At 41.1% G+C, this 18,779-nt stretch overlaps 2 protein-coding genes across 7 annotated transcripts in view; one reads left to right on the forward strand and one right to left on the reverse strand.

Annotated features, from left to right (window-relative positions):
* Window positions 1-4,867, forward strand: part of XRN2 (5'-3' exoribonuclease 2) — an 82,345-nt gene extending 77,478 nt beyond the window's left edge. For all 6 annotated transcript variants that reach the window (XM_036417456.2, XM_036417457.2, XM_036417455.2 and 3 more), the window contains 2 exons: window positions 439-577; window positions 3,248-4,867. In XM_036417456.2, coding sequence (XP_036273349.1) covers window positions 439-577; window positions 3,248-3,313 — 205 coding nt within the window. In that variant the 3' untranslated portion in view covers window positions 3,314-4,867. The remainder of the gene's footprint in view (window positions 1-438; window positions 578-3,247) is intronic.
* Window positions 4,868-9,718: 4,851 nt separating this feature from the next.
* Window positions 9,719-11,171, reverse strand: NKX2-4 (NK2 homeobox 4). The gene is made up of 2 exons (XM_036419856.2): window positions 10,719-11,171; window positions 9,719-10,458 (listed from the first exon to the last, which is right to left on the reverse strand). The coding sequence occupies exons 1-2, from the start codon at window positions 11,122-11,124 to the stop codon at window positions 9,830-9,832; spliced, it is 1,035 nt and encodes a 344-aa protein (XP_036275749.1). The 5' UTR covers window positions 11,125-11,171; the 3' UTR covers window positions 9,719-9,829.
* Between the last annotated feature and the right edge of the window lie 7,608 nt (window positions 11,172-18,779).

Here is an 18,779-nt window from a genome sequence, read left to right on the forward strand (position 1 = left end):
ACTAGAAAGAATGGACTCCAAGAATGAGTCTGGACATTTTTAAAAATAAAGCCTCATTTTCCTGTCTTGTACATGTTTACTCTTTGGATAGCATCTTAAATGTAGCCAACTTGGAGATCTTGGTCCAAATCTTTACATAACTAAAAAGGAAATTTCACAATTGTAAATGAATAAAATATATTTTTTAAGCCAGGCCTTCCTGAATCACTTAAGGTTTAAACATTCTTTAATAAATGCTGGTACTTTATGAAACATTAGACTACACTGGATATGTGGGATACAGAGGCCACATATATCCCATATGACAAATGCAGCAAAATTGGATTACAAAAATGATACATGCTTGACTTGTAATTGCAAAAATGATACCTGCCGATTTTAGGCTTTTGGCTGTATAACATGCTTGACTTGTAATGCACACATGATGTTTTCCCACAGGGGTGTTGGGGCTGAACCTCTATTGCCATGGAACCGGATGCTCCAGAACCAAAATGCAGGCTTTCAGCCAAACCAGTACCAGATGCTAGCCGGGCCTGGCGGGTATCCACCCAGACGCGATGATCGTGGAGGGAGACAGGTAATATGGTGTGAGCTGTGGGACGAAAAACATACTGTGTACTTAGCCATGCCTCTCAGGACTCCATATTTTCTTAAAAAAACATTTCTGGCCGAAAACCGGTTTGGCTCAGTGGATAGAGCATCTGCCTGTGGACTGAAAGGCCCCAGGTTCGATTCTGGTCAAGGGCATGTACCTTGATTGTGGGCACATCCCCAGTGGGGGCTGTGCAGGAGGCAGTTAATCAATGTTTCTAACTCTCTATCCTCCCTTTCTTTCTGTAAAAAAAATCAATAAAATATATTTTAAAAAAACATTTCTAGATTTTTATAGATTAGTTTAGCTGAACTTGGGTCTCATTAAAAATGTATATAAGGCAAATATCTGCCTCACTAAGTAAATTATACCTTGAAGATGCTGAACAGTTTCCAGAGCAAAAACCCTTTTAATCATAGCAATCAGTGACCTTTAGCACAGATGTGGTCCGTTACCAGAAACCTTGTTTATCCTTTAAGGATATTACTTTCTGTTTTACTACAAATTAAGTCTCTCATAATAGATAATTTCTTAGAAAATGAAAGCAGGAATCTACCTTTTTCAACTGTATATTTATCTTAGAAGTCTTATGTCTTAATGTATCTGTTATCTCTCCTTATGGGAAAAAAAACCTCTCCTTCATAAAAAAATCTTCCACATATTTTTCTACCAAATGTAAATAGCTATACATTGAATGAGTATAATTCTTAGGTAGTACCTTTAGTAGTTGTAAGCTTCATTTCCTTTTCTCTATAGCATCCAGTTTTTGCAACATTTAAGACTGAAATCTTATCTACTCCATTCTATTTGTCCCCCAGCCCAGCCATTTGATAACACTGTCCAGTATTTACATGCCCTGTCATCAAATTCTTTTTTTTTCTTTTTTTTTTCTTTTTTTGTCATCAAATTCTTGCCAGAGAACAGGATCAGAGTATTGTGTCTCAGGGTGTGTGCTGTTTGTGGAGTTTGGTACCTGTGGTGATGCGAAGTGATTTCAAATTGCTTACCTGGTGTTGCCTACAGGCCTTTTGCAATACTTCGAATGTTAATTTTAAACTCAAGGTCTTACTGTGTGTCCCCTTATTCTGATAGCTAAGAAAAGTCTTTTTTATACTGTTTCTTAGTGTCTCTGTTTACTTTACAAGAAAACAATCATCTTAATTGTCTTTTGAGAGAATTTTGTTAGCTTATTAGACTCAGTTCATAGAATTTTACTTTGCAGACCTTTAAATACCATATCATAGATTGTGAATAGGTAATCTACATAATGAGTATTATTGAAACAAGGACATACTTATAACCAGAAGACATCGTAGAGAATATCTAGTCCGGTCACCTAATTTTCCCAGTCAGAAACTTGAAACCCTGAAACACTTGCAGTTTGGCAGCAAAGCTGGGAACTTCTGAACCCAGTTCCTTTCTTTCCTGCCTCCTTCGGAGGAGGAGATCTTCCTTTAAGGAGCCCTCTGCTCTTACAGGAGTGACATTCTTACTTCAGACAGGGGTGGGAACCTTTTTCTGCCAAAGCCATTTGGATATTTATAACATCATTCTGGGGCCATACAAAATTATCAACTTAAAAATTAGCCTGCTATATTTGGTCATTTAATTAACTCACCCCTAATGCCTTGGCAGAGCCTGACCAAACGATTTTGCAAGTCCTGTATGGTCCTCGGGCTGGATGTTCCCTACCCCTGAAAAGAGATCAAAACCACTTGGTAAATGTGTAATTCTTTTAGTACCTCCTTTTTCTCAGTGTCTTTCTCACTGATTTTTATTTACAAACAATTTTTGAATACTATTAAATTATAGTGAAATGTATATGACTACAGTGCCTTAGCCTACAGTGTGTCTTTCAAGGGTCTATAGAAATATTATTTGCAAGCATACCTAGGGGCTATTAGGAATGTTCTTATTATAGTAATTGATTATGTAATAACCTAATATATTATTTAATGCTCTATTTATAGATTTTTTAAAAATCAGGACCACCCTAAAATTCATAGGTATTTAGGCCTTAACTGACTTTTTTTTCTTTCTTTTAAAAAAAATATATATTTTATTGATTTTGTACAGAGAGGAAGGGGGAGAGAGAGAGTTAGAAACATCGATGAAAGAGTGTCATCGATCAGCTGCCTCTTGCACACCCCCGCAACCAAGGTACATGCCCTTGACCGGAATAGAACCCGGGACCTTTCAGTCCCCAAGCCGACGCTCTATCCATTGAGCCAAACCGGTTTCGGCCTTAACTGACTTCTTACCTTGGTTAGGCAAATTGACTTTAGTGTAAATGTATCTAAGATGAAGCTTACATCTACTACCTGACCACAATATGGCCTGCTGGGGGTGGTAGGAGAGATTGAGGACTTCAGGGTTTTACACAAACACTTAACTCTGTATATTTCATTTGTGTAGATTGTAAGGAATCTTTAAATTGCTTGATAAGGCTTGTTTGGTTAGTTGTCAGTAAATCATTTGTGCTATTACTAATGTCCCACGTTGCAATAAGCTTGGTATAAATGAAGACCTTCATGTGATATACCTTTAAGACATATTTACCTTCTTTATGGTATATTTTTCCATATAGTGGAAAAAATAAATTTTTTGCAGGGGTGTTAATTCAGAAAATAAACTCTTTCTTTTGCTTATTTTCAGGGATATCCCAGAGAAGGAAGGAAGTACCCTTTGCCACCACCCTCAGGAAGATACAATTGGAATTAGGCTTTTGTAAAGCTTTCCCAAATCCTTTCATCATTCTACAGTTTTATGCTATTTGTGGAAAGATTTCTTTCTCAAGTAGTAGTTTTTAAGAAAATTGCAGTACTTTGTGTATTTCTTTTATCTGTATATTTCTACTGATCTGATCCCACTGTTTTATGTTGCTTTCCAAAGATGTATGTTGCATAATACAGTGGATCTGCATTTATTATTGCTTGTAAAACATTTTGATGGAATAGGAATACTGGTTTTTCATTATGGTTAAAAATCAAACCAGCTGTGGATTTCAAAACACAGTGTATTCTAGATCATCTAAGATCCATGCTGATTTTTAATGCACAAGAATTAGGTATGAACTGGTGAGCTGGAACCCTCAGCCAACTAGAGTATATATTGTTCAGTATTTCTTTGGAAACATTTCATTAATGTACTTGTCTTACAGAAATTTCTGGACTTTAGTAAAAACAAACAAAAAATTTCAAAATTCTGGTTTCTTGTGTTCTTATTCTTTTACAGTATCTCAACTTCAAGAATCTTGGCCAAGCATTTGGTTTTTCTAAAATCAGTTTTTTAGTAAAAAGTTAATTTTTACAATTAGATGTTAAGATGATATGCTAAGCAATACCACCCAACCAACACATATGTTAGTATGTCTGTCAGCATCTGATTTTGCTAACTATAAAATCTTTGTGAGAATAAATTACTTACATTTTACATATTTCATGTAGACTCCTGAATCAATTTTAAGGACTTTAAAAAAATTTTATAAGAAAAGTTGGAAAGTGAAATGTTTAATTTTAGGTAAATAGTGTATGCTCCTTAGCACATATTTTTGGCGTTACTTCATAATAGATTCCAATTTGTACTCATTTTTTTCCTTGCTACCATGCACACTATAATTCCTTAAATTAATGCTTGGAGTTTACATACAACATTTCCATATGTGTTTTAATTTGATCTCCAAAAAAAATTAAGATACATTATAAAGATTCTTGCTGCTTTGTTTCCTTCTTTCCATTCTAGCCTAAGGTTGTAAAATAAGATTTCTCTTGTACCTGCTGACTTAGGGTATTTTTGCTTTAATATTCACCTATAGCACACTAGTTAATCTTATTCTCTGTTAAAAATCTCACCTTAAAATAAGATATTTTGAAGTTATTGGGTTCATTGCTAGTGCTGGATGAATAGAGGAGGGTCCTTTACTGTTGAGAAAAGTTTCTCAAGGGGAATTAACACAGCTATTAAGTATTTCCTTCACAATACATTAAAATGATAGTAATGCCTTCCATTAATTTCTCTTCCAAATATTAAGAACATATAGCCACTTAAGTCAAGCAGGGCATATTCCAAAGGAGCTTATATAAATGTCGTCATGTGTATAGCTTTATAGGTACCCAAAGCTCACACGCTTCTACAGAACCTGTATTTTCTCCGACCTTCAGTTTTAGTTTAGCATTGTTTCAAACTATCCTGTGTGTCAGTAAAATAATTCCGTTTTGACTTGGCTTTTCCACAATTATATGTTACTATTCAAAACAAATTAAATTTTAAAGTTAATATGTATACTGTCCTTTTGAAGATACCTAAAGCAATAAGCCTGATAGAAAAGTTGAGGCTGGATCCCCCCTAACAGGTTGAGTGCCCTGAAGGACATCAGTAATAGCTGAACCCTCACTTTCAGCCTCCCCCATTCCTTCACCCTGGCTTCCTTATCTCATTCTACCTCCATCTCTTCCCAAGTGTTTCAGAAAATGTCCTCTGTTATTTCAACAAGAGAAAGCTTTGAGAACTTGAAACGCAATGTTTAAAGCCATAAACATTCCCCTCCACATTCATATGTAAATAAAGTTAACAGACCAATTTTAAATAATTAACTGTACTCCATTATATTACCTATAAATAGGGCAAAGTTTTTGAGAGTCTTTAAAGATTCTTGAAGACCTTAGAACCTGGGAAGGGCCTGACTTGATTGTGGCGCTAAGGGCCCTTACTGAGCAGGGGTCCTCCCTTTACGTCAAGATCAAATGAGGTAACGCACATTTAAGTACAAAGCCATCTGCAAATGACTGTTAAATTGCCATTCAGCGTAACAAAGGCAAATGGGGTGTAATGGCCGGTTAACTTTAGTTCCATGACGCGGGACAAGGTGGGGGTTGGGTGGCAGCACTCCGGGGGTGCGGCTGGAGGTCCCAAGTGCGGGTTTTCGGTTGGATGCGTTGGAGGTCGGGGGCACCGCCATCCGGACAAGGCGACTTCGCAGCGGGATGGTGGAGGCGCCGGGAGCAGTGAGCCGGTGCGACAGGGACAGGTGCAGCTCTTTAGAAGCGCCCCTAAGCCCAGCCACCGGTCTGGCCGGGCTGGGAAGACGGCGGGCTCGGCGCACGTGGGGAGCGTGCCCTACGCCCTGGCTCCGGTTCCTCGCTCCGCGTCCCGTCGCAGCCCGGCGTGGAGCAGGGTGGGCGCAGGAAGGCTCAGATCTCTGACCCTTGGGGTAGTCGTGTGTCCCAAGCAGGACATTGCAGCATCACCTCTCGGCTTCGGGACTCAGTGTCGCCGTTTCTCAATGCAACCAGTTTCATCTCGGCTCCCTGCACGAATGCACCGCACCTGAAAGGGATGAGCGGAGATGTCCTCCCTTCCGAGGCTGCTGTTTAAAGATCTTAGCCTGAACATAACGGAATTTAGCCATGCTAAATCGTAGGGTGTGCATTCTCCGGAGAACTCACTAAGATTCCTTATTCCCCGCCGCTGAGCGGCTGTCCGGCTCCATCGCGCTTCTTTCCCGCCCGCTCCAGAGGAGGTCGTGGAGCGGAGGTCCTGGCGATTGACTGCTCTACTAATCCTAACCAGGAAAGGAGTCGATTAACTAATAAAATAACAAGCAGCCCATTCTTGGTTAATTTTCCCTCCACTCAGGGTTAAATTGAATGCTTTGCTAGTGCTGCTTGTTTCCCGATACCGTATTAAGTAAGGCCTAGAGAGAACACGCTTTGATTTTTGGGTGAAATGGGAATATAGCTATTCGCTACTGCAAAATAGTCTGCATAACTTAGAGGTAAGCAAATTAGTGGTTAAACTTGTATTAGAGAACCCACCCAAACAATTGCTGAAATTAGGTTACATGGAATTTAAAACAAAATCTCATTGCAGGTAAATCTTCCACGTAAGAAACAAAATCCAAAAACCTTTTCCGTAAGTTTGTAAAATGTAAATAATTTATTCTCACAAAGATTTTATAGTTAGCAAAATCAGAACTGACAAACATACTAACATATTCGGTAACCAAAAACCTCTCCCATAAGCTTCCATTACTTCCTAACTTAAAAATAATATAATCAAAGTGATCTTGATCACAGTTCTCTGTGTACTGGAGAGAGCCAGGTCCTGCCCAGAGTGAGATGCAGCTCCCCATCTGAGTAGAGTCTTTTGTGTCTTCTCATCAGTTCTCACTAGCAGTAAAAAGCTACTTGTTTTCTTAATAAAATCTATCCTAGGTTTCTGTCTCATTGGGTTTGGGCATAGCAAGTGGCAGTATTTTTAAAAGCCGAAGTGAAATAATTTAGATACAGGGTTTTATCCACACGTTAGTATTGTGTTAAACAGTTGGGCAATATCATTCTCACTTTGAACTGTATCTGAAGTTTATACTGCCACCCTAAAATTCCCTTATGCACAAATTCATACTTAAAAATGCAATCTTTGGCTTTTTTTTTTTAATGTGACTGTGGTCCACAAATTTATCCTAAAAGTCCTTCTACATCATCAGTATTCAACGAAGCTAACAAAACAAGTGTTTGGAAGCTGCTTGCCCTTAGTGAGCAGGATTGAGTCTCTGATTTGCTTTAAACTGAAAGTAAACAGTCACTCTCGCAGGATGAGTTTGAACACATCAGTTGATACAAGTCTGACCGACTACTTCTTCTAAGCAAAGCCTTCAATAGAAGACAACTGGGTCACACCCCCACCCTTCCCTATACAAAACACCCTTCCTGTGGACTGCACACACTCTCACACATACAACATTTCCATCCCATCCCAACACAGACTACAGAGAAGTACCTGCGATCCCTGCTGCTGTTCCTCCTGCAATTTGATTCTGGGCTTTGATTCCTGTGTCTCAATTAGAAAAGATAAGTTAGATTATTGCAAAAATCCCCCAAACAGGAAAACATCCCATGTGCAGTTAGCATTTCTGAAATCGAGTTTGGCTGTGGCCTCGGCTCAACTTCGAGGGGCTTTGTTCCCCTCAGACCCTCCCTCTTGGTCCTGAAGACACTCATCCTCCTCTCCAGTTAATGAGTTTCACCTAGTCTGGCTGTTGGCGTTTTTTTTGTTTTTTTTTTTTACAAAAGATCTGCAAAGCGCTAATTGCAAAAGGAAAAAAAGTTCTTGTTTTGCATTAATCAGAATGTGGACTTCTAGAGTAAACATGCTTTTTAATTTCCATGTTTCAAGAATCAAGCCTTACCTCATTTCAGGATGTGCACACACATAAACGCAGCAGTTTCTGGGTGTAGAATGTGAAGCCCTCTGCAGCCGCTACTGCGGCTTGGCTCCTTCACTACTTCCCAGAATGCTGAAAGGAAACTATACGCCTGTACCACATACACTTCCAGAAAATATTGTATAACGAGGCTGTTTATTCTTAATGATCTTTTGGTACAGAGTTCCCTAAGTCTAAGGGATTCTTGGTTCCGGAAATAAATTATAAAGGAAAAAAGCTGTCCATGAAGATTTATTTTTCTAATGTTATGTTACTTGGAGCCCTTAGTCCATAAGCTATTGTTTCTGTTGCATTTGGGGCTGTTTCTGTACATTTAAATATATATCTATCATAGGATGTAAATGAAGTAAATTTTTTGAATTCTGGTACTAAGAGGGAATCAAAGCACATCAGACATAGTTTTGCTTCCTTGGTTAACATTTTGAAAGGCAATTCCAACAACAAGCAAAAACCCAATTTTTTTGTAGGCATATTGCACCATTTCATACTACTTTTTTGTTTAAATTATTCATTTTTATGTAAAATGCTTTAAAAATTAGTTCTCATTTTCCTGCATTAGTATTTTTTTTCCATCTGTGAAAGTGTTTGGAGTTTATTACTTACTATACAAAATCTAGTTTAGAGAAAGTGCACGTTTAACTGCTAAAATACCTTCCTAAGGATTCACTTTGCATTCAGAAAAATCCAAAACAAAATGAAGTGAAATAAAATGTTTGAACCTCACACGTAGGAGAGATTTGGGTTCCCTGGTAACTATTTTGAGCACTTATAAATGATGTTATGTCTTTAAATTTTCGTTATTGTTATAAGTTCATGGTTTTTTAGCTTTCTTTTAGTATTTTTACTCCAACACCAGGTTTTTCAATTATACGTTGAAATGTGTTGTAACATCATGTCAATTATTATAAAAAACTAAACAAAACTAAGTGAAAAAGAAATGACCACTTGACTTTCACAAGAAAGCACTTGTTTCTTTTGTTATATTTAAATATCCATTGAACATAGGAAATATAAATGGGCATATTAAGAGTAAATACATTTGTACAATAAAACACCAACAAAATCGGTGTGCAACCCCTGTTAAGTTTTAATATGATGGAAAAATTATTAACATTTTAGTTATTCTTTACATCCTGGCTACAATTCAATAAATTACCTTATTCTCTTCCTTCTTCTTGGCATGCTTTGAAATATAGATTAACTGATGTCAATTTTAGCAATTTTTATTGCTTCTTCTAGCATTGAATCAAGGTATCCGAAATCAGACAAGCAAATATCTTAGAAAGAGTAAGTAATATGACTACAGAAGAATGGGTGTATTTATTTTATCAGTTGATTGGGGAGACCAGATTCCATATAAAAAATAGTTTACAACCCTCCATGACGCTGCATGGTTGGGGGGTGGGAAGGATAATATGCAAACACTCATTTGCCAAATAATGATCAAAACATTTTAAAATCAGCGTTCAATTTAAAAAGCTCTACCAATCCATATAAGCAGTATTTTGATTCTTTTCATTCCATTTAATAATTCCTCTGCAATAATGCTTCTATGTGCATGATCCACCAATTTACTTCCAAACATTAATGAAATTGCACTTAAGGGGGGAAAGGGGACTCTTCGAAAATCAATCTCCCGAGATAAATTCCACTTTCAAAAAGATTATTCAAGCTGGGTTGATTTTTAGAACTACAAACACCAACAAAGTTTCCAACACTGAAAACTCAGAGAGCTTTGGCTAGGAATGTGGTGGATGTGGGCTCAGCCAGCTTTTCTCGCAACTTGGAACTTCTGGAAGGAGGAAACCACCGCCGCCGGGCCTCCTGGCAGGACACATCTGGTCCCGGAGCTGCTGCTGTCTCCCGCCCGCAGCCACGAGGTTGGACCCGCGTGTCCCTCTCGATCGCCGCACACACAGAAGCCGGCGTGGGCAGGATTCCTCCATCCATCCTCGCAATGCTTTTGCAAACCCTTCGGGGCCGCGGGCAGGCCCCCGCCCAGGGCCTCCGCGCGGTCACCACGTCCTGCCATAGAGCAGGCTGGCACCCAGCACGCCGCCGCCGCCGCCGCCGCCGTAGTCTCCCGCGGCCGCGTCCAGCGCCGCCAGGCCGCCGCCGGGGCCGTGCAGCGCGGGCGGGCTGGGCGACAGCTCCTCCAGCTCGGGCGTCGGCGCGGGCGGCTGCGGGCCGGCCTGGCCGGGCGTGGGGGGCGCGCCCGCCCCGTTCGGGCACGGCTTGCCGTCCTTGACCAGCACGGGCACGGCCACGCGGCGCGGGGACGCCGGCGGCGGCGGCGGCGGCGGGGCCAGGCCGCCGTCCTGCTGCAGCTGCTGCGCCGCCTTGTCCTTGGCCTGGCGCTTCATCTTGTAGCGGTGGTTCTGGAACCAGATCTTGACCTGCGTGGGCGTCAGGTGGATGAGGCCGGCCAGGTGCTCGCGCTCGGGCGCCGACAGGTAGCGCTGCTGCCGGAAGCGCCGCTCCAGCTCGTACACCTGCGCCTGCGAGAACAGCACGCGCCGCTTCCTCCGCGGGGCCGCCGCCGCCACGTGCAGGGGCGCCAGCGCCTTGGCCGCGTCCGCGATGCCCGCCAGCGGCCCCACGCCGGCCACGTTCACGCCCGCCGACGGCCCCATGAACCTGGAAACTGGGGAGGGGCCCCCCGGAGGGGAAGCAAGGGTGAGCGCGAGGCCCGCTTCGCACCCCGCGCCCGCCCGCACCCCTCCGAGTCCCCGGGACGCCCCACGCGCCCGGCACCCGGCACCTCCACGGACCCGGACCCCGCGCGCCCGGGACCCGGGACCTCCATGCGCCCCGGACCCGGCACCCCCACGCGCCCGGCACCCGGTACCCCCGCGCGCCCCGCGCCGTCCGCCCCGCCTCGCCCCGCGCTCCTGTCCCGCTCACTTGACGAGTAGCGCGGGTCCGCGTTGGCTCCGTACCAGCCGGCGGCCCCCGCGGCCGCGCCGCCCCGCATGCCGTCCGCGTAGGCGGGCAGCTCGCCCACGCCGCCCAGGCCGCCGTTGCAGTAGCCGCCCACGGCGCCGGCGAACTGCGGGACGCCCGCCGGCATGTGGTAGGCCGCCGCCGCGCCGTGGCCCGCCATGGGGTGCGGCTGCAGCCCCGCCACGGCCGCGCCCTGCGCGGGGGCACCGGGCGGCGCGCGGTAGGCGGCGGCCGCGGCCCCCAGGGGCGCCCCCAGGCCGGGCGGCGCGCCGTCCATGGCGCCGCCGAACTTCTTGTAGGTCTCCTCGATGGGGCTCAGGATGTCGGACACGGAGAAGGGCGTCGTATGCTTGGGGCTCAACGACATGGCTCGCGGGCCGCCGGGGAGGGGGTCCCGGGGCGGGCGCGGGCGGGACGCGGCCCCGGAGCCTGCGAGGAGGAGCCGGAGGCGCCGCAGCCCCCGGAGCCGCGGGTCTGGGGTTCGTTTCAGTCCCGCGCCGGGTTTACAACAGACTCGGGGGGCGGAGCAACAGCCCCAACGAGCAAACAATGGTCATTGGCATCTTTTTCTCTCGCCCCCCCCCCTTCCCCGCCTCCCCATAACGGAGGCAGAGAGGGTGAAGGGGGCGGTTGGATGTCTCTTGACAAGATCACCCCCCCTTTGCGGTCCGCGCGCTCCCGCCTCCGTCCTGGCCGTCACCCCGGCCCTGGAGCAGCAGAATCAGAAACCCCGAGGCCGAGGCCGGGTCCAGGCGGAGAGCGAAGGGCGTCCAGCTTCGCTGGCCCAGACCTCTGGTTTCCCAAAGCGACTTCGGAGCCAAGTCCCCTGTGATTGTGGAGGGGAGATGTGGTGCTAAATTGGGGTGGGGCGTGCAGGGCTCGCTCCGTCCTTCCCAACCAACCAACCCCCCCCACCCCCCACCCCCCACCCCCCCGCGCCCTTCACTCGATCCATCATCTACTCGTCTTTAAGTGTAAAAAAAAAAAAAAAAAAAAAAAAAAGCTCTTGGGTTCCCCGGTAAGAGCGCCTAGAGAGAAGAGGTACAATGACCGTCCTTTGCCATTGTAGGGCTCCTAATTTATGCATCTTTAGACCCTTCAGCGTCATTTTGTGGGCAACCAAACGGGCACTTCAAAATTAGCTCCAAGTATCCAAATCCAAAGAAGAGAGCAAACAGAGAGAGAGACACTCACAAACACACAGATGCTAACTTGTAAGTATTCTGTTTTTACTCGTTGGGGATGGAGGCCGAAGTTGAGGTTGGTTAAGGCAAAGAGAGTAACTTTTATTTGTTAAAATGTTACCAGTTCAATTTGCACCTGTAAAGTTCTTTACAGCTTTCTGCAGTTCAAGCAAAAAATAGATAGAGAGAGCGCTAGTCTATCGTGCTCTCTCGATCTCTCGATCTTATCTTACTTAAAGCGTCTCTTCAGTCGGGATGTCGATTGAGATAACGATACCCTCTCTCTCCCATCTCGGTTTAGGTTTCTCTTCTTCTTCTTCTTCTTCTTCTTCTTCTTCTTCTTCTCCTCCTCCTCCCCCTCCTCCTCCTCCTCCTCCTCCTCCTCCTCCTCCTCCTCCTCCTCCTCCTCCTCCTCCATCTCTCTCTCTCTCTCTCTCTCTCTCTCTCTCTCTCTCTCTCTCTCTCTCTCTCTCTCTCTCTCTCTCTCATTATTCTCCTACCACTCCATGTTCAAAAAGAAGAGGGAAAAAAACCCAAAGTACAAATATTTCTAACTGTTCATAATGTGTCCTTTTGTTATTGTCGGGGAACCTGTTTGAGGGAAAAAATATAAAATGGATGCAGAAATCAGGCGACTATGGCAGTTTCTCTTTAAAAAACAAACACATGTTATCATCATTTCATTTGCATATGTACCTGCATAGCAAAGAATATAGACACTGTAAACTCTCCATCAAATGCTTAACACCAGAAATAAGACAAAAGAAATGTGCACAGCATATTGTTTAAATTTTGAAGATGATCTTACAGTTAAAAATAATGACAAAAGGAAAATGACATTGCAATTTTTAATTTTTCCTGGAGACTAGGGCAGGAGAAAGAAAAGGAACAAGAAAAGTGCTTTGTAAAGAGAGATTTTATTGTTAAAAAAAAAAAAGGATATACACCAATCATTTCAGTATAACCGAACAGTACAAGACTTGAAGGCAGGATATGTTACCCAATCCTTTTCCTGTTGCATTTCAGCCCTTTGGGTGGAATGCCCTCAGACACTTCGCTTTTGTTGTTTTAATCATTGTTTGGTTCTTCATTTGTACTTCAAAGAATCTGCCTTTGGGTTTGGGGATGGGACTAGTAGTATAGTCACCTATGGGAAGGATGCATCTATAAGGCAAGTGTGAAAAGAAGTACTTTAAAATGCTAAAAGAACAAATCACAAGATTACATGAATTGTTTGCAGTCATCAGTTATTGACTTAGCAAAATTAGTATTGCTTCAACTTTAACATGATGCTATTTTTACAGGTCTTTCCTGGACTTGAAACACTGGGGCTAGTTCTTCATTCTCACATGCACTGGAATTGCCTATTTTTTTCCTTCTTATTAGTGATACACAAAGAAGCAGTTATGTGTGTATTTAAGTGGTTGCTGGAATCCTGAAAACTGTAGCTTGTTTTAAGTTTTGGTTTAATTCAGTGTTGTTTACTTGTGTAAGCTTAAATAAAAAGAAGTAGAAAGTCATTCCATTCAAACTTCCCTCAGAGATACCCGGGTCAGAAAAAATGGTGGTTGTAACATATGTGGCTATACAAATCACTTGCAAACCATTATATTTTATTTTTCAAGATCAAGCATGTTTCAGAAATGAAACCCATGATCATAACCTTCAAATTGATTAGTTATCCAAATTGAATACATGTTTACAATTGTAGTCCCCTCCCAGACTACTTACTGTGTTTTCAGGCTATGTGTTTTATCCCATGTAGTTGTTGTTGTTGGTGGTGGTGGTGTGTGTGTGTGTGTGTGTGTGTGTGGTTTGTTTTTTTTTTAGGACTTCAGGATAACAGTTCACATAAGTGGTTAATACCACAAGTTGTTGCTCACTTTGTTTTTCAACACAGTGGGCACAGGTACATTACATCTGAAAGGTTCCCATTTTTTAAGTCAAACAGCTCTTTGTCATATCTGGGGGCTCTCTGCAGAGTCACTTTCTGACTGCTTGGGGACCTTACACCTTAAATGGTACTCCTTCACTGGTGAGTAGTTCTGGGTGGGAAGAAAAACCCACAATGTTTACTATTTCTCCCTATCAAGTGTTTGTTTCTTGTTCCAGAAATTATGTACTTCCATGCTGGGCTTTTTGGATGTGTGCAGATGATTCCAGAAATAGATGTAGTCTGGAGCAGCGGTTGCCAACCTTTCGGACCCCAGGGACCACCAGTGGTCTGAGGACCACCATTTGATGACAGCTGGTTTGGAGGATGCCTATGTACATTTATAGAAACAAATTAAAATCCAATTAATTTTTCATCAAATTATTGTCTGCCAAAATTATGTATGGAAGTTCATACTCAGTAGACTATTAAATATTATTGATGAAATTAGATTCCGTAGGAAATGTATTTCTAAGGAGTGTGTTCTTCCCTTAAGAACAAGGAAAGGAAACACTCAGAAGAGAAAGCAAATGCTGTCAAAGGGAATACAGGGAGAAGAGATGTCCCTCCCACCCTATCTTCCATCCTAGTGTCTCTCCTCAGAGGCACCCGTACCTCTGTTCCCTGTTTCTTCTGGGATGTCCTATACATCTAGAAATCTACTACCATTTTACACACAAGAGGTACATGTTCTATATTGTTTGGTACCTTTTTATAGTTTGGGTTTTTGCAATTTTACATGGCACACTTACCTCTGAAAACTTAATAAATGGGCTGTGCAGATACAGAACGTTTTCATGAACAAAAATATTCAGTAGGACTTCTTGGCTTTATGACAAAAATGTGGTATGTATTTGTTGAAAATTTCTGATGGGTTAGTTAACCTTCGGGCCAAAGATATTTGGCAAAATAATGCTGCACTAGGAGCCTTCCCTTGAGTTGAGACTTGCTGTTGTCAGACTGAAGCTTAGAGAAGAGCCTGAGGACTTGATGGAACGTGTTTTTCTAGGGTGGCAAACAGATTTCTAACGTGTAATGAATTTACTTATAAAGACAAACTGTATTTGAAACTAGAACTTTCTGCTTGGTGCTAAAGAAGATAAGTACCTTTTAGAAATGAAAGACTTGAAACATCTGTGATTAGTTTAAAACAGTTGTGTAATTTAATTAACAAAATCTTCATTTTTTTGGAAGTAGCTTTAAATTATCACCTGTGCACGTGGGAAGGAATAAAGAAATATGTCAGGGTACTAGTGTTTTGTACCAAATTTTAAGGTTCTAAAGAGGAAACAAAATTGCTGTAGAGATGAAACACAGATTAATTATTTTTAATATTTTTGCCAATTTCACCAGTGTCTAAAATCTGGTTCTTATTTCTTTTAAGTCCTCCTAAAGGCTTTTTGTTTGAATGTTCACTTCAATTACTTTTGAATCTATGATAATTTTACGTGTGTATTTATATGACTCTATTATTTCTATGTGACACAGTCATCCTTTCATATTTTCTTCACAAAATGTAATTCTTATAATTTAACTCCTATAAAAACTCATTTTAAAAAAAAGCATATTTTGTTGATTTTAGATAGGAAGGGAGAGGGAGAGAGAGATAGAAACATCAATGATGTGAGAGAATCATTGATTGGCTGCCTCCTGCGAGCCCTGCACTGGAGATGGAGCCTGCAGTCCAGGCATGTGCCTTTGGCCAAACCTGGACCCTTCAGTCCCCAGGTCAACGCTCTATCATTCAGCCAAACAAGCTAGGGCAAAAACTCTTGATTCATCCTCTTCTGAGATTAGATTGAAAATAGTGAGTTAGTTTTTGATCAGTTAATTTATTTTAAATTAACATGATTATTAGTGCAATGTGAGAATGAATGGTAAGTGTCAAAGACATCACTGTTGTTGAAGTCATTATAATAATGAGTTCAATTAAATGATTCCTAAAAAACAAGAGCTAGAAGTCTCCTACCCTTTCCAGGGACCCGTTGTAATACTAGTTTTTACAGTCACAGTAGAAAATAACATTAGGCTATCCCAGCCGTGTAAACTATTAAACTTTCCTAGTTTGTCACAACTCTCTCACCCTAGGATTGTGAGTTTGAACTAGAAATTTAATTTTTATAACATTATTTTTACATGGCATGGAAAACAATGGCAATGTTTTGAACAAATTTACTTGTACATCTTGCTGACACAGAAAGTTTAAAACATTTTAGAATATAATGGCATTTTAATTGAGCAATGTCTTTGATAGTTTTTACATGTTTTGTAATGTCGTTAAATGGCTTTTCTATAGAAAAAGACCTTCAACTTAGAAGCAAAACCATATTTTTATGTATTGGTTTGTAAGAGGAGCTAGTCATTCTAAAAGTCCTACCATATCTCATGCCGAGACCGGTTTGGCTCAATGGATAGAGCATCGAGGTTCGATTCAGGTCAAGGGCATATACCCCAGGAGGGGGTGTACAAGAGGCAACTGATCGATGACTCTCTCATTGATGTTTCTAACTCTCTATCTCTCTCAGTTCCTCTCTGTACAAAATCAATAAAATATATTTAAAATAAAAAATAAAAAAATAAAAGTTCTACCATATCTCTACACCGAGCATGTCAAACTCACAGCCGGCAGGCCGTATGCAATTTGACATGCTTGTTCTACACATACCGATTAGAGTGAATGCATGTAGCTTTTTAAAAAATACATATTTTATAAATGTTTCTGATACGCTCTCAGTTTTTTCAAATCTAAGAGGTTCAGTTAATTTCATGTAAAGTCTTTTTCTCTCCTACAGTTCCCATTAAAGATATACCACCTTATATTTACAAGTTAATTTGTAATTATTAAGTAAATATCAACTAGTTGGGTTATATTTATTGCTATCTCTTACTTAAAGGAGAAACTCCAATTTTTGATAAATGGATTATTTGCTGCATTTATTAATAAACTTTTACCTGTAAAAAGAAATGACTATGGTCCGGCTGGTATTGCTCAGTGTTTGAGCATTGACTTATGAATCAGGAGGTCACAGTTAATTCCTGGTCAGGACACATGCCCAGGTTGCGGGCTCCATTCCCAATAGGAGAGTGCAGGAGGCAGTGGATGAAGGATTCTCATCATCGATGTTTTTTTCTCTCTCCCTCTCCCTTCCTCTCTCAGAAATCAATAAAAATATATTTAAAAAAAAAAAAATCTAAGATAAGATTAGAGAATAATTTGACCTATTTTGTCCTTTATTATTTTGTAAAATGCTAACATTGAGGAGATAATTGACAGGTATTTATATGTTTTTGCATTTCAGGTTGAGAATTGTGCTTGAAGCAGTAGGCTAGTGTTCACCTCATATATCATATCAGTTTTGGTAGTTTTTTTGTCTTTAATTTTCTTTGTTTTGGTAGATTTTAAGATGACCAAATTACCAGATTACCAAAATAAATTAAGATTTATTTTAATCAATAATTAATTTTAATTATTGATTCAGTATTTGGCATTAAAAAGCTTAATATGAAAGAACTTAGTCTATTTTATGTGGACATTGAGTGTCATAAGGAGAGCCTGACTGGTAAAAGTTCGCTCATAAGGTTTTCCTAATGAGTCTTAAGCCACAACAGACCTGTCAGAAGGATTTGAATATTACTAATAATCGCATCAAAATATCTAGTTTATGCCCAGTTAGGGTGACTCAGTGGTTGAGCATGGACCTATGAACCAGGAGGTCATGGTTCAATCCCCAGTGTGGGGCATGCAGGAGGTAGCCAGTCAATGATTCACCTCATCATTGAGGTTTCTGTCTCCCTCTTCTCCCTTCCCTCTCTGAAATCAATAAAAATATTTTAAAAGAAAATATCCAGTTTGTAAAGTAAACTAATAAGGGAACCCGAGTTGTCAGTAAATCTAGTGTTTATTCAAGTTCTTGAAAATGAAGCTCTACATTTAAAAGGTTTGATTTTGTCACTATATAGGGAATTGCTTTTAGAAATAATGGAAATTTCACAGAAATTTCATAAACCACAAGCTATTAGTATTAAACCAAAAATGCCAAGCTAGAGAAATAAGAGTTGCTTGAGAAAATTAGTACCAGTCCTAATAAAAGCAGCTTTTCATTGGTATACGATATATCTTTTAAATATATAATTATCTCGTAGAAGAAATATATACTATTTGGAGATCATCCTTTTCAAATTAAAAAGCATATATATATATATATATATATATATATATATATATATCCAAAATACGTTTAAAAATAAAATGAACTTAACCTTAAAAAAATGGCAAACCTCATTGGGTGAAAGATTTTTAAAAATTACAGTTTAAAAAAAATTTAGAATTGTTTAAAGTTTATTTTTTAATGGAATAAATAAAACATTGAAGGGTCTATTGAGGTGGAATCCTATATAATAAAAGGCTAATATACAAATTGTCCCCTAGACCGAGAATTCCACTGGGAGTTTGACCAGAGGCTGGGGCCGACCCTCCAACCGCTCACAGCCTCTCCCACCAGCCAGTCCAGCCCTGATCGGGGCAGGCCAGCTGGACCCCACCTGTGCATAAATTCATGCACTGGGCCTCTAGTGTTATACATAAGTTGTTCTAGGAATTAGATAATAGAATACAAGGTAATCATATTAATATGTTCTTTATATGCTTACTAATGGAAATATAAAGTACTCTCAAAGATCTGAATGAAAACTATTACACAATTGAAGTTTTATTTTTCTATAGATAGTCTGGTATATATGATGATCTCTTCTAGAGTCGATTTAAAAAATATATATATTTTATTTTTTTACAGAGAGGAAGGGAGAGGAATAGATAGTTAGAAACATCGATGAGAGAGAAACATCAATCAGCTGCCTACTGCACACCTCCTACTGGGGATGTGCCCGCAACCCAGGTACATGCAC

The sequence above is a fragment of the Pipistrellus kuhlii genome, unplaced genomic scaffold (genome assembly GCF_014108245.1).
Source record: "Pipistrellus kuhlii isolate mPipKuh1 unplaced genomic scaffold, mPipKuh1.p scaffold_m20_p_6, whole genome shotgun sequence".
Taxonomy (NCBI): Eukaryota; Metazoa; Chordata; class Mammalia; order Chiroptera; family Vespertilionidae; genus Pipistrellus; species Pipistrellus kuhlii.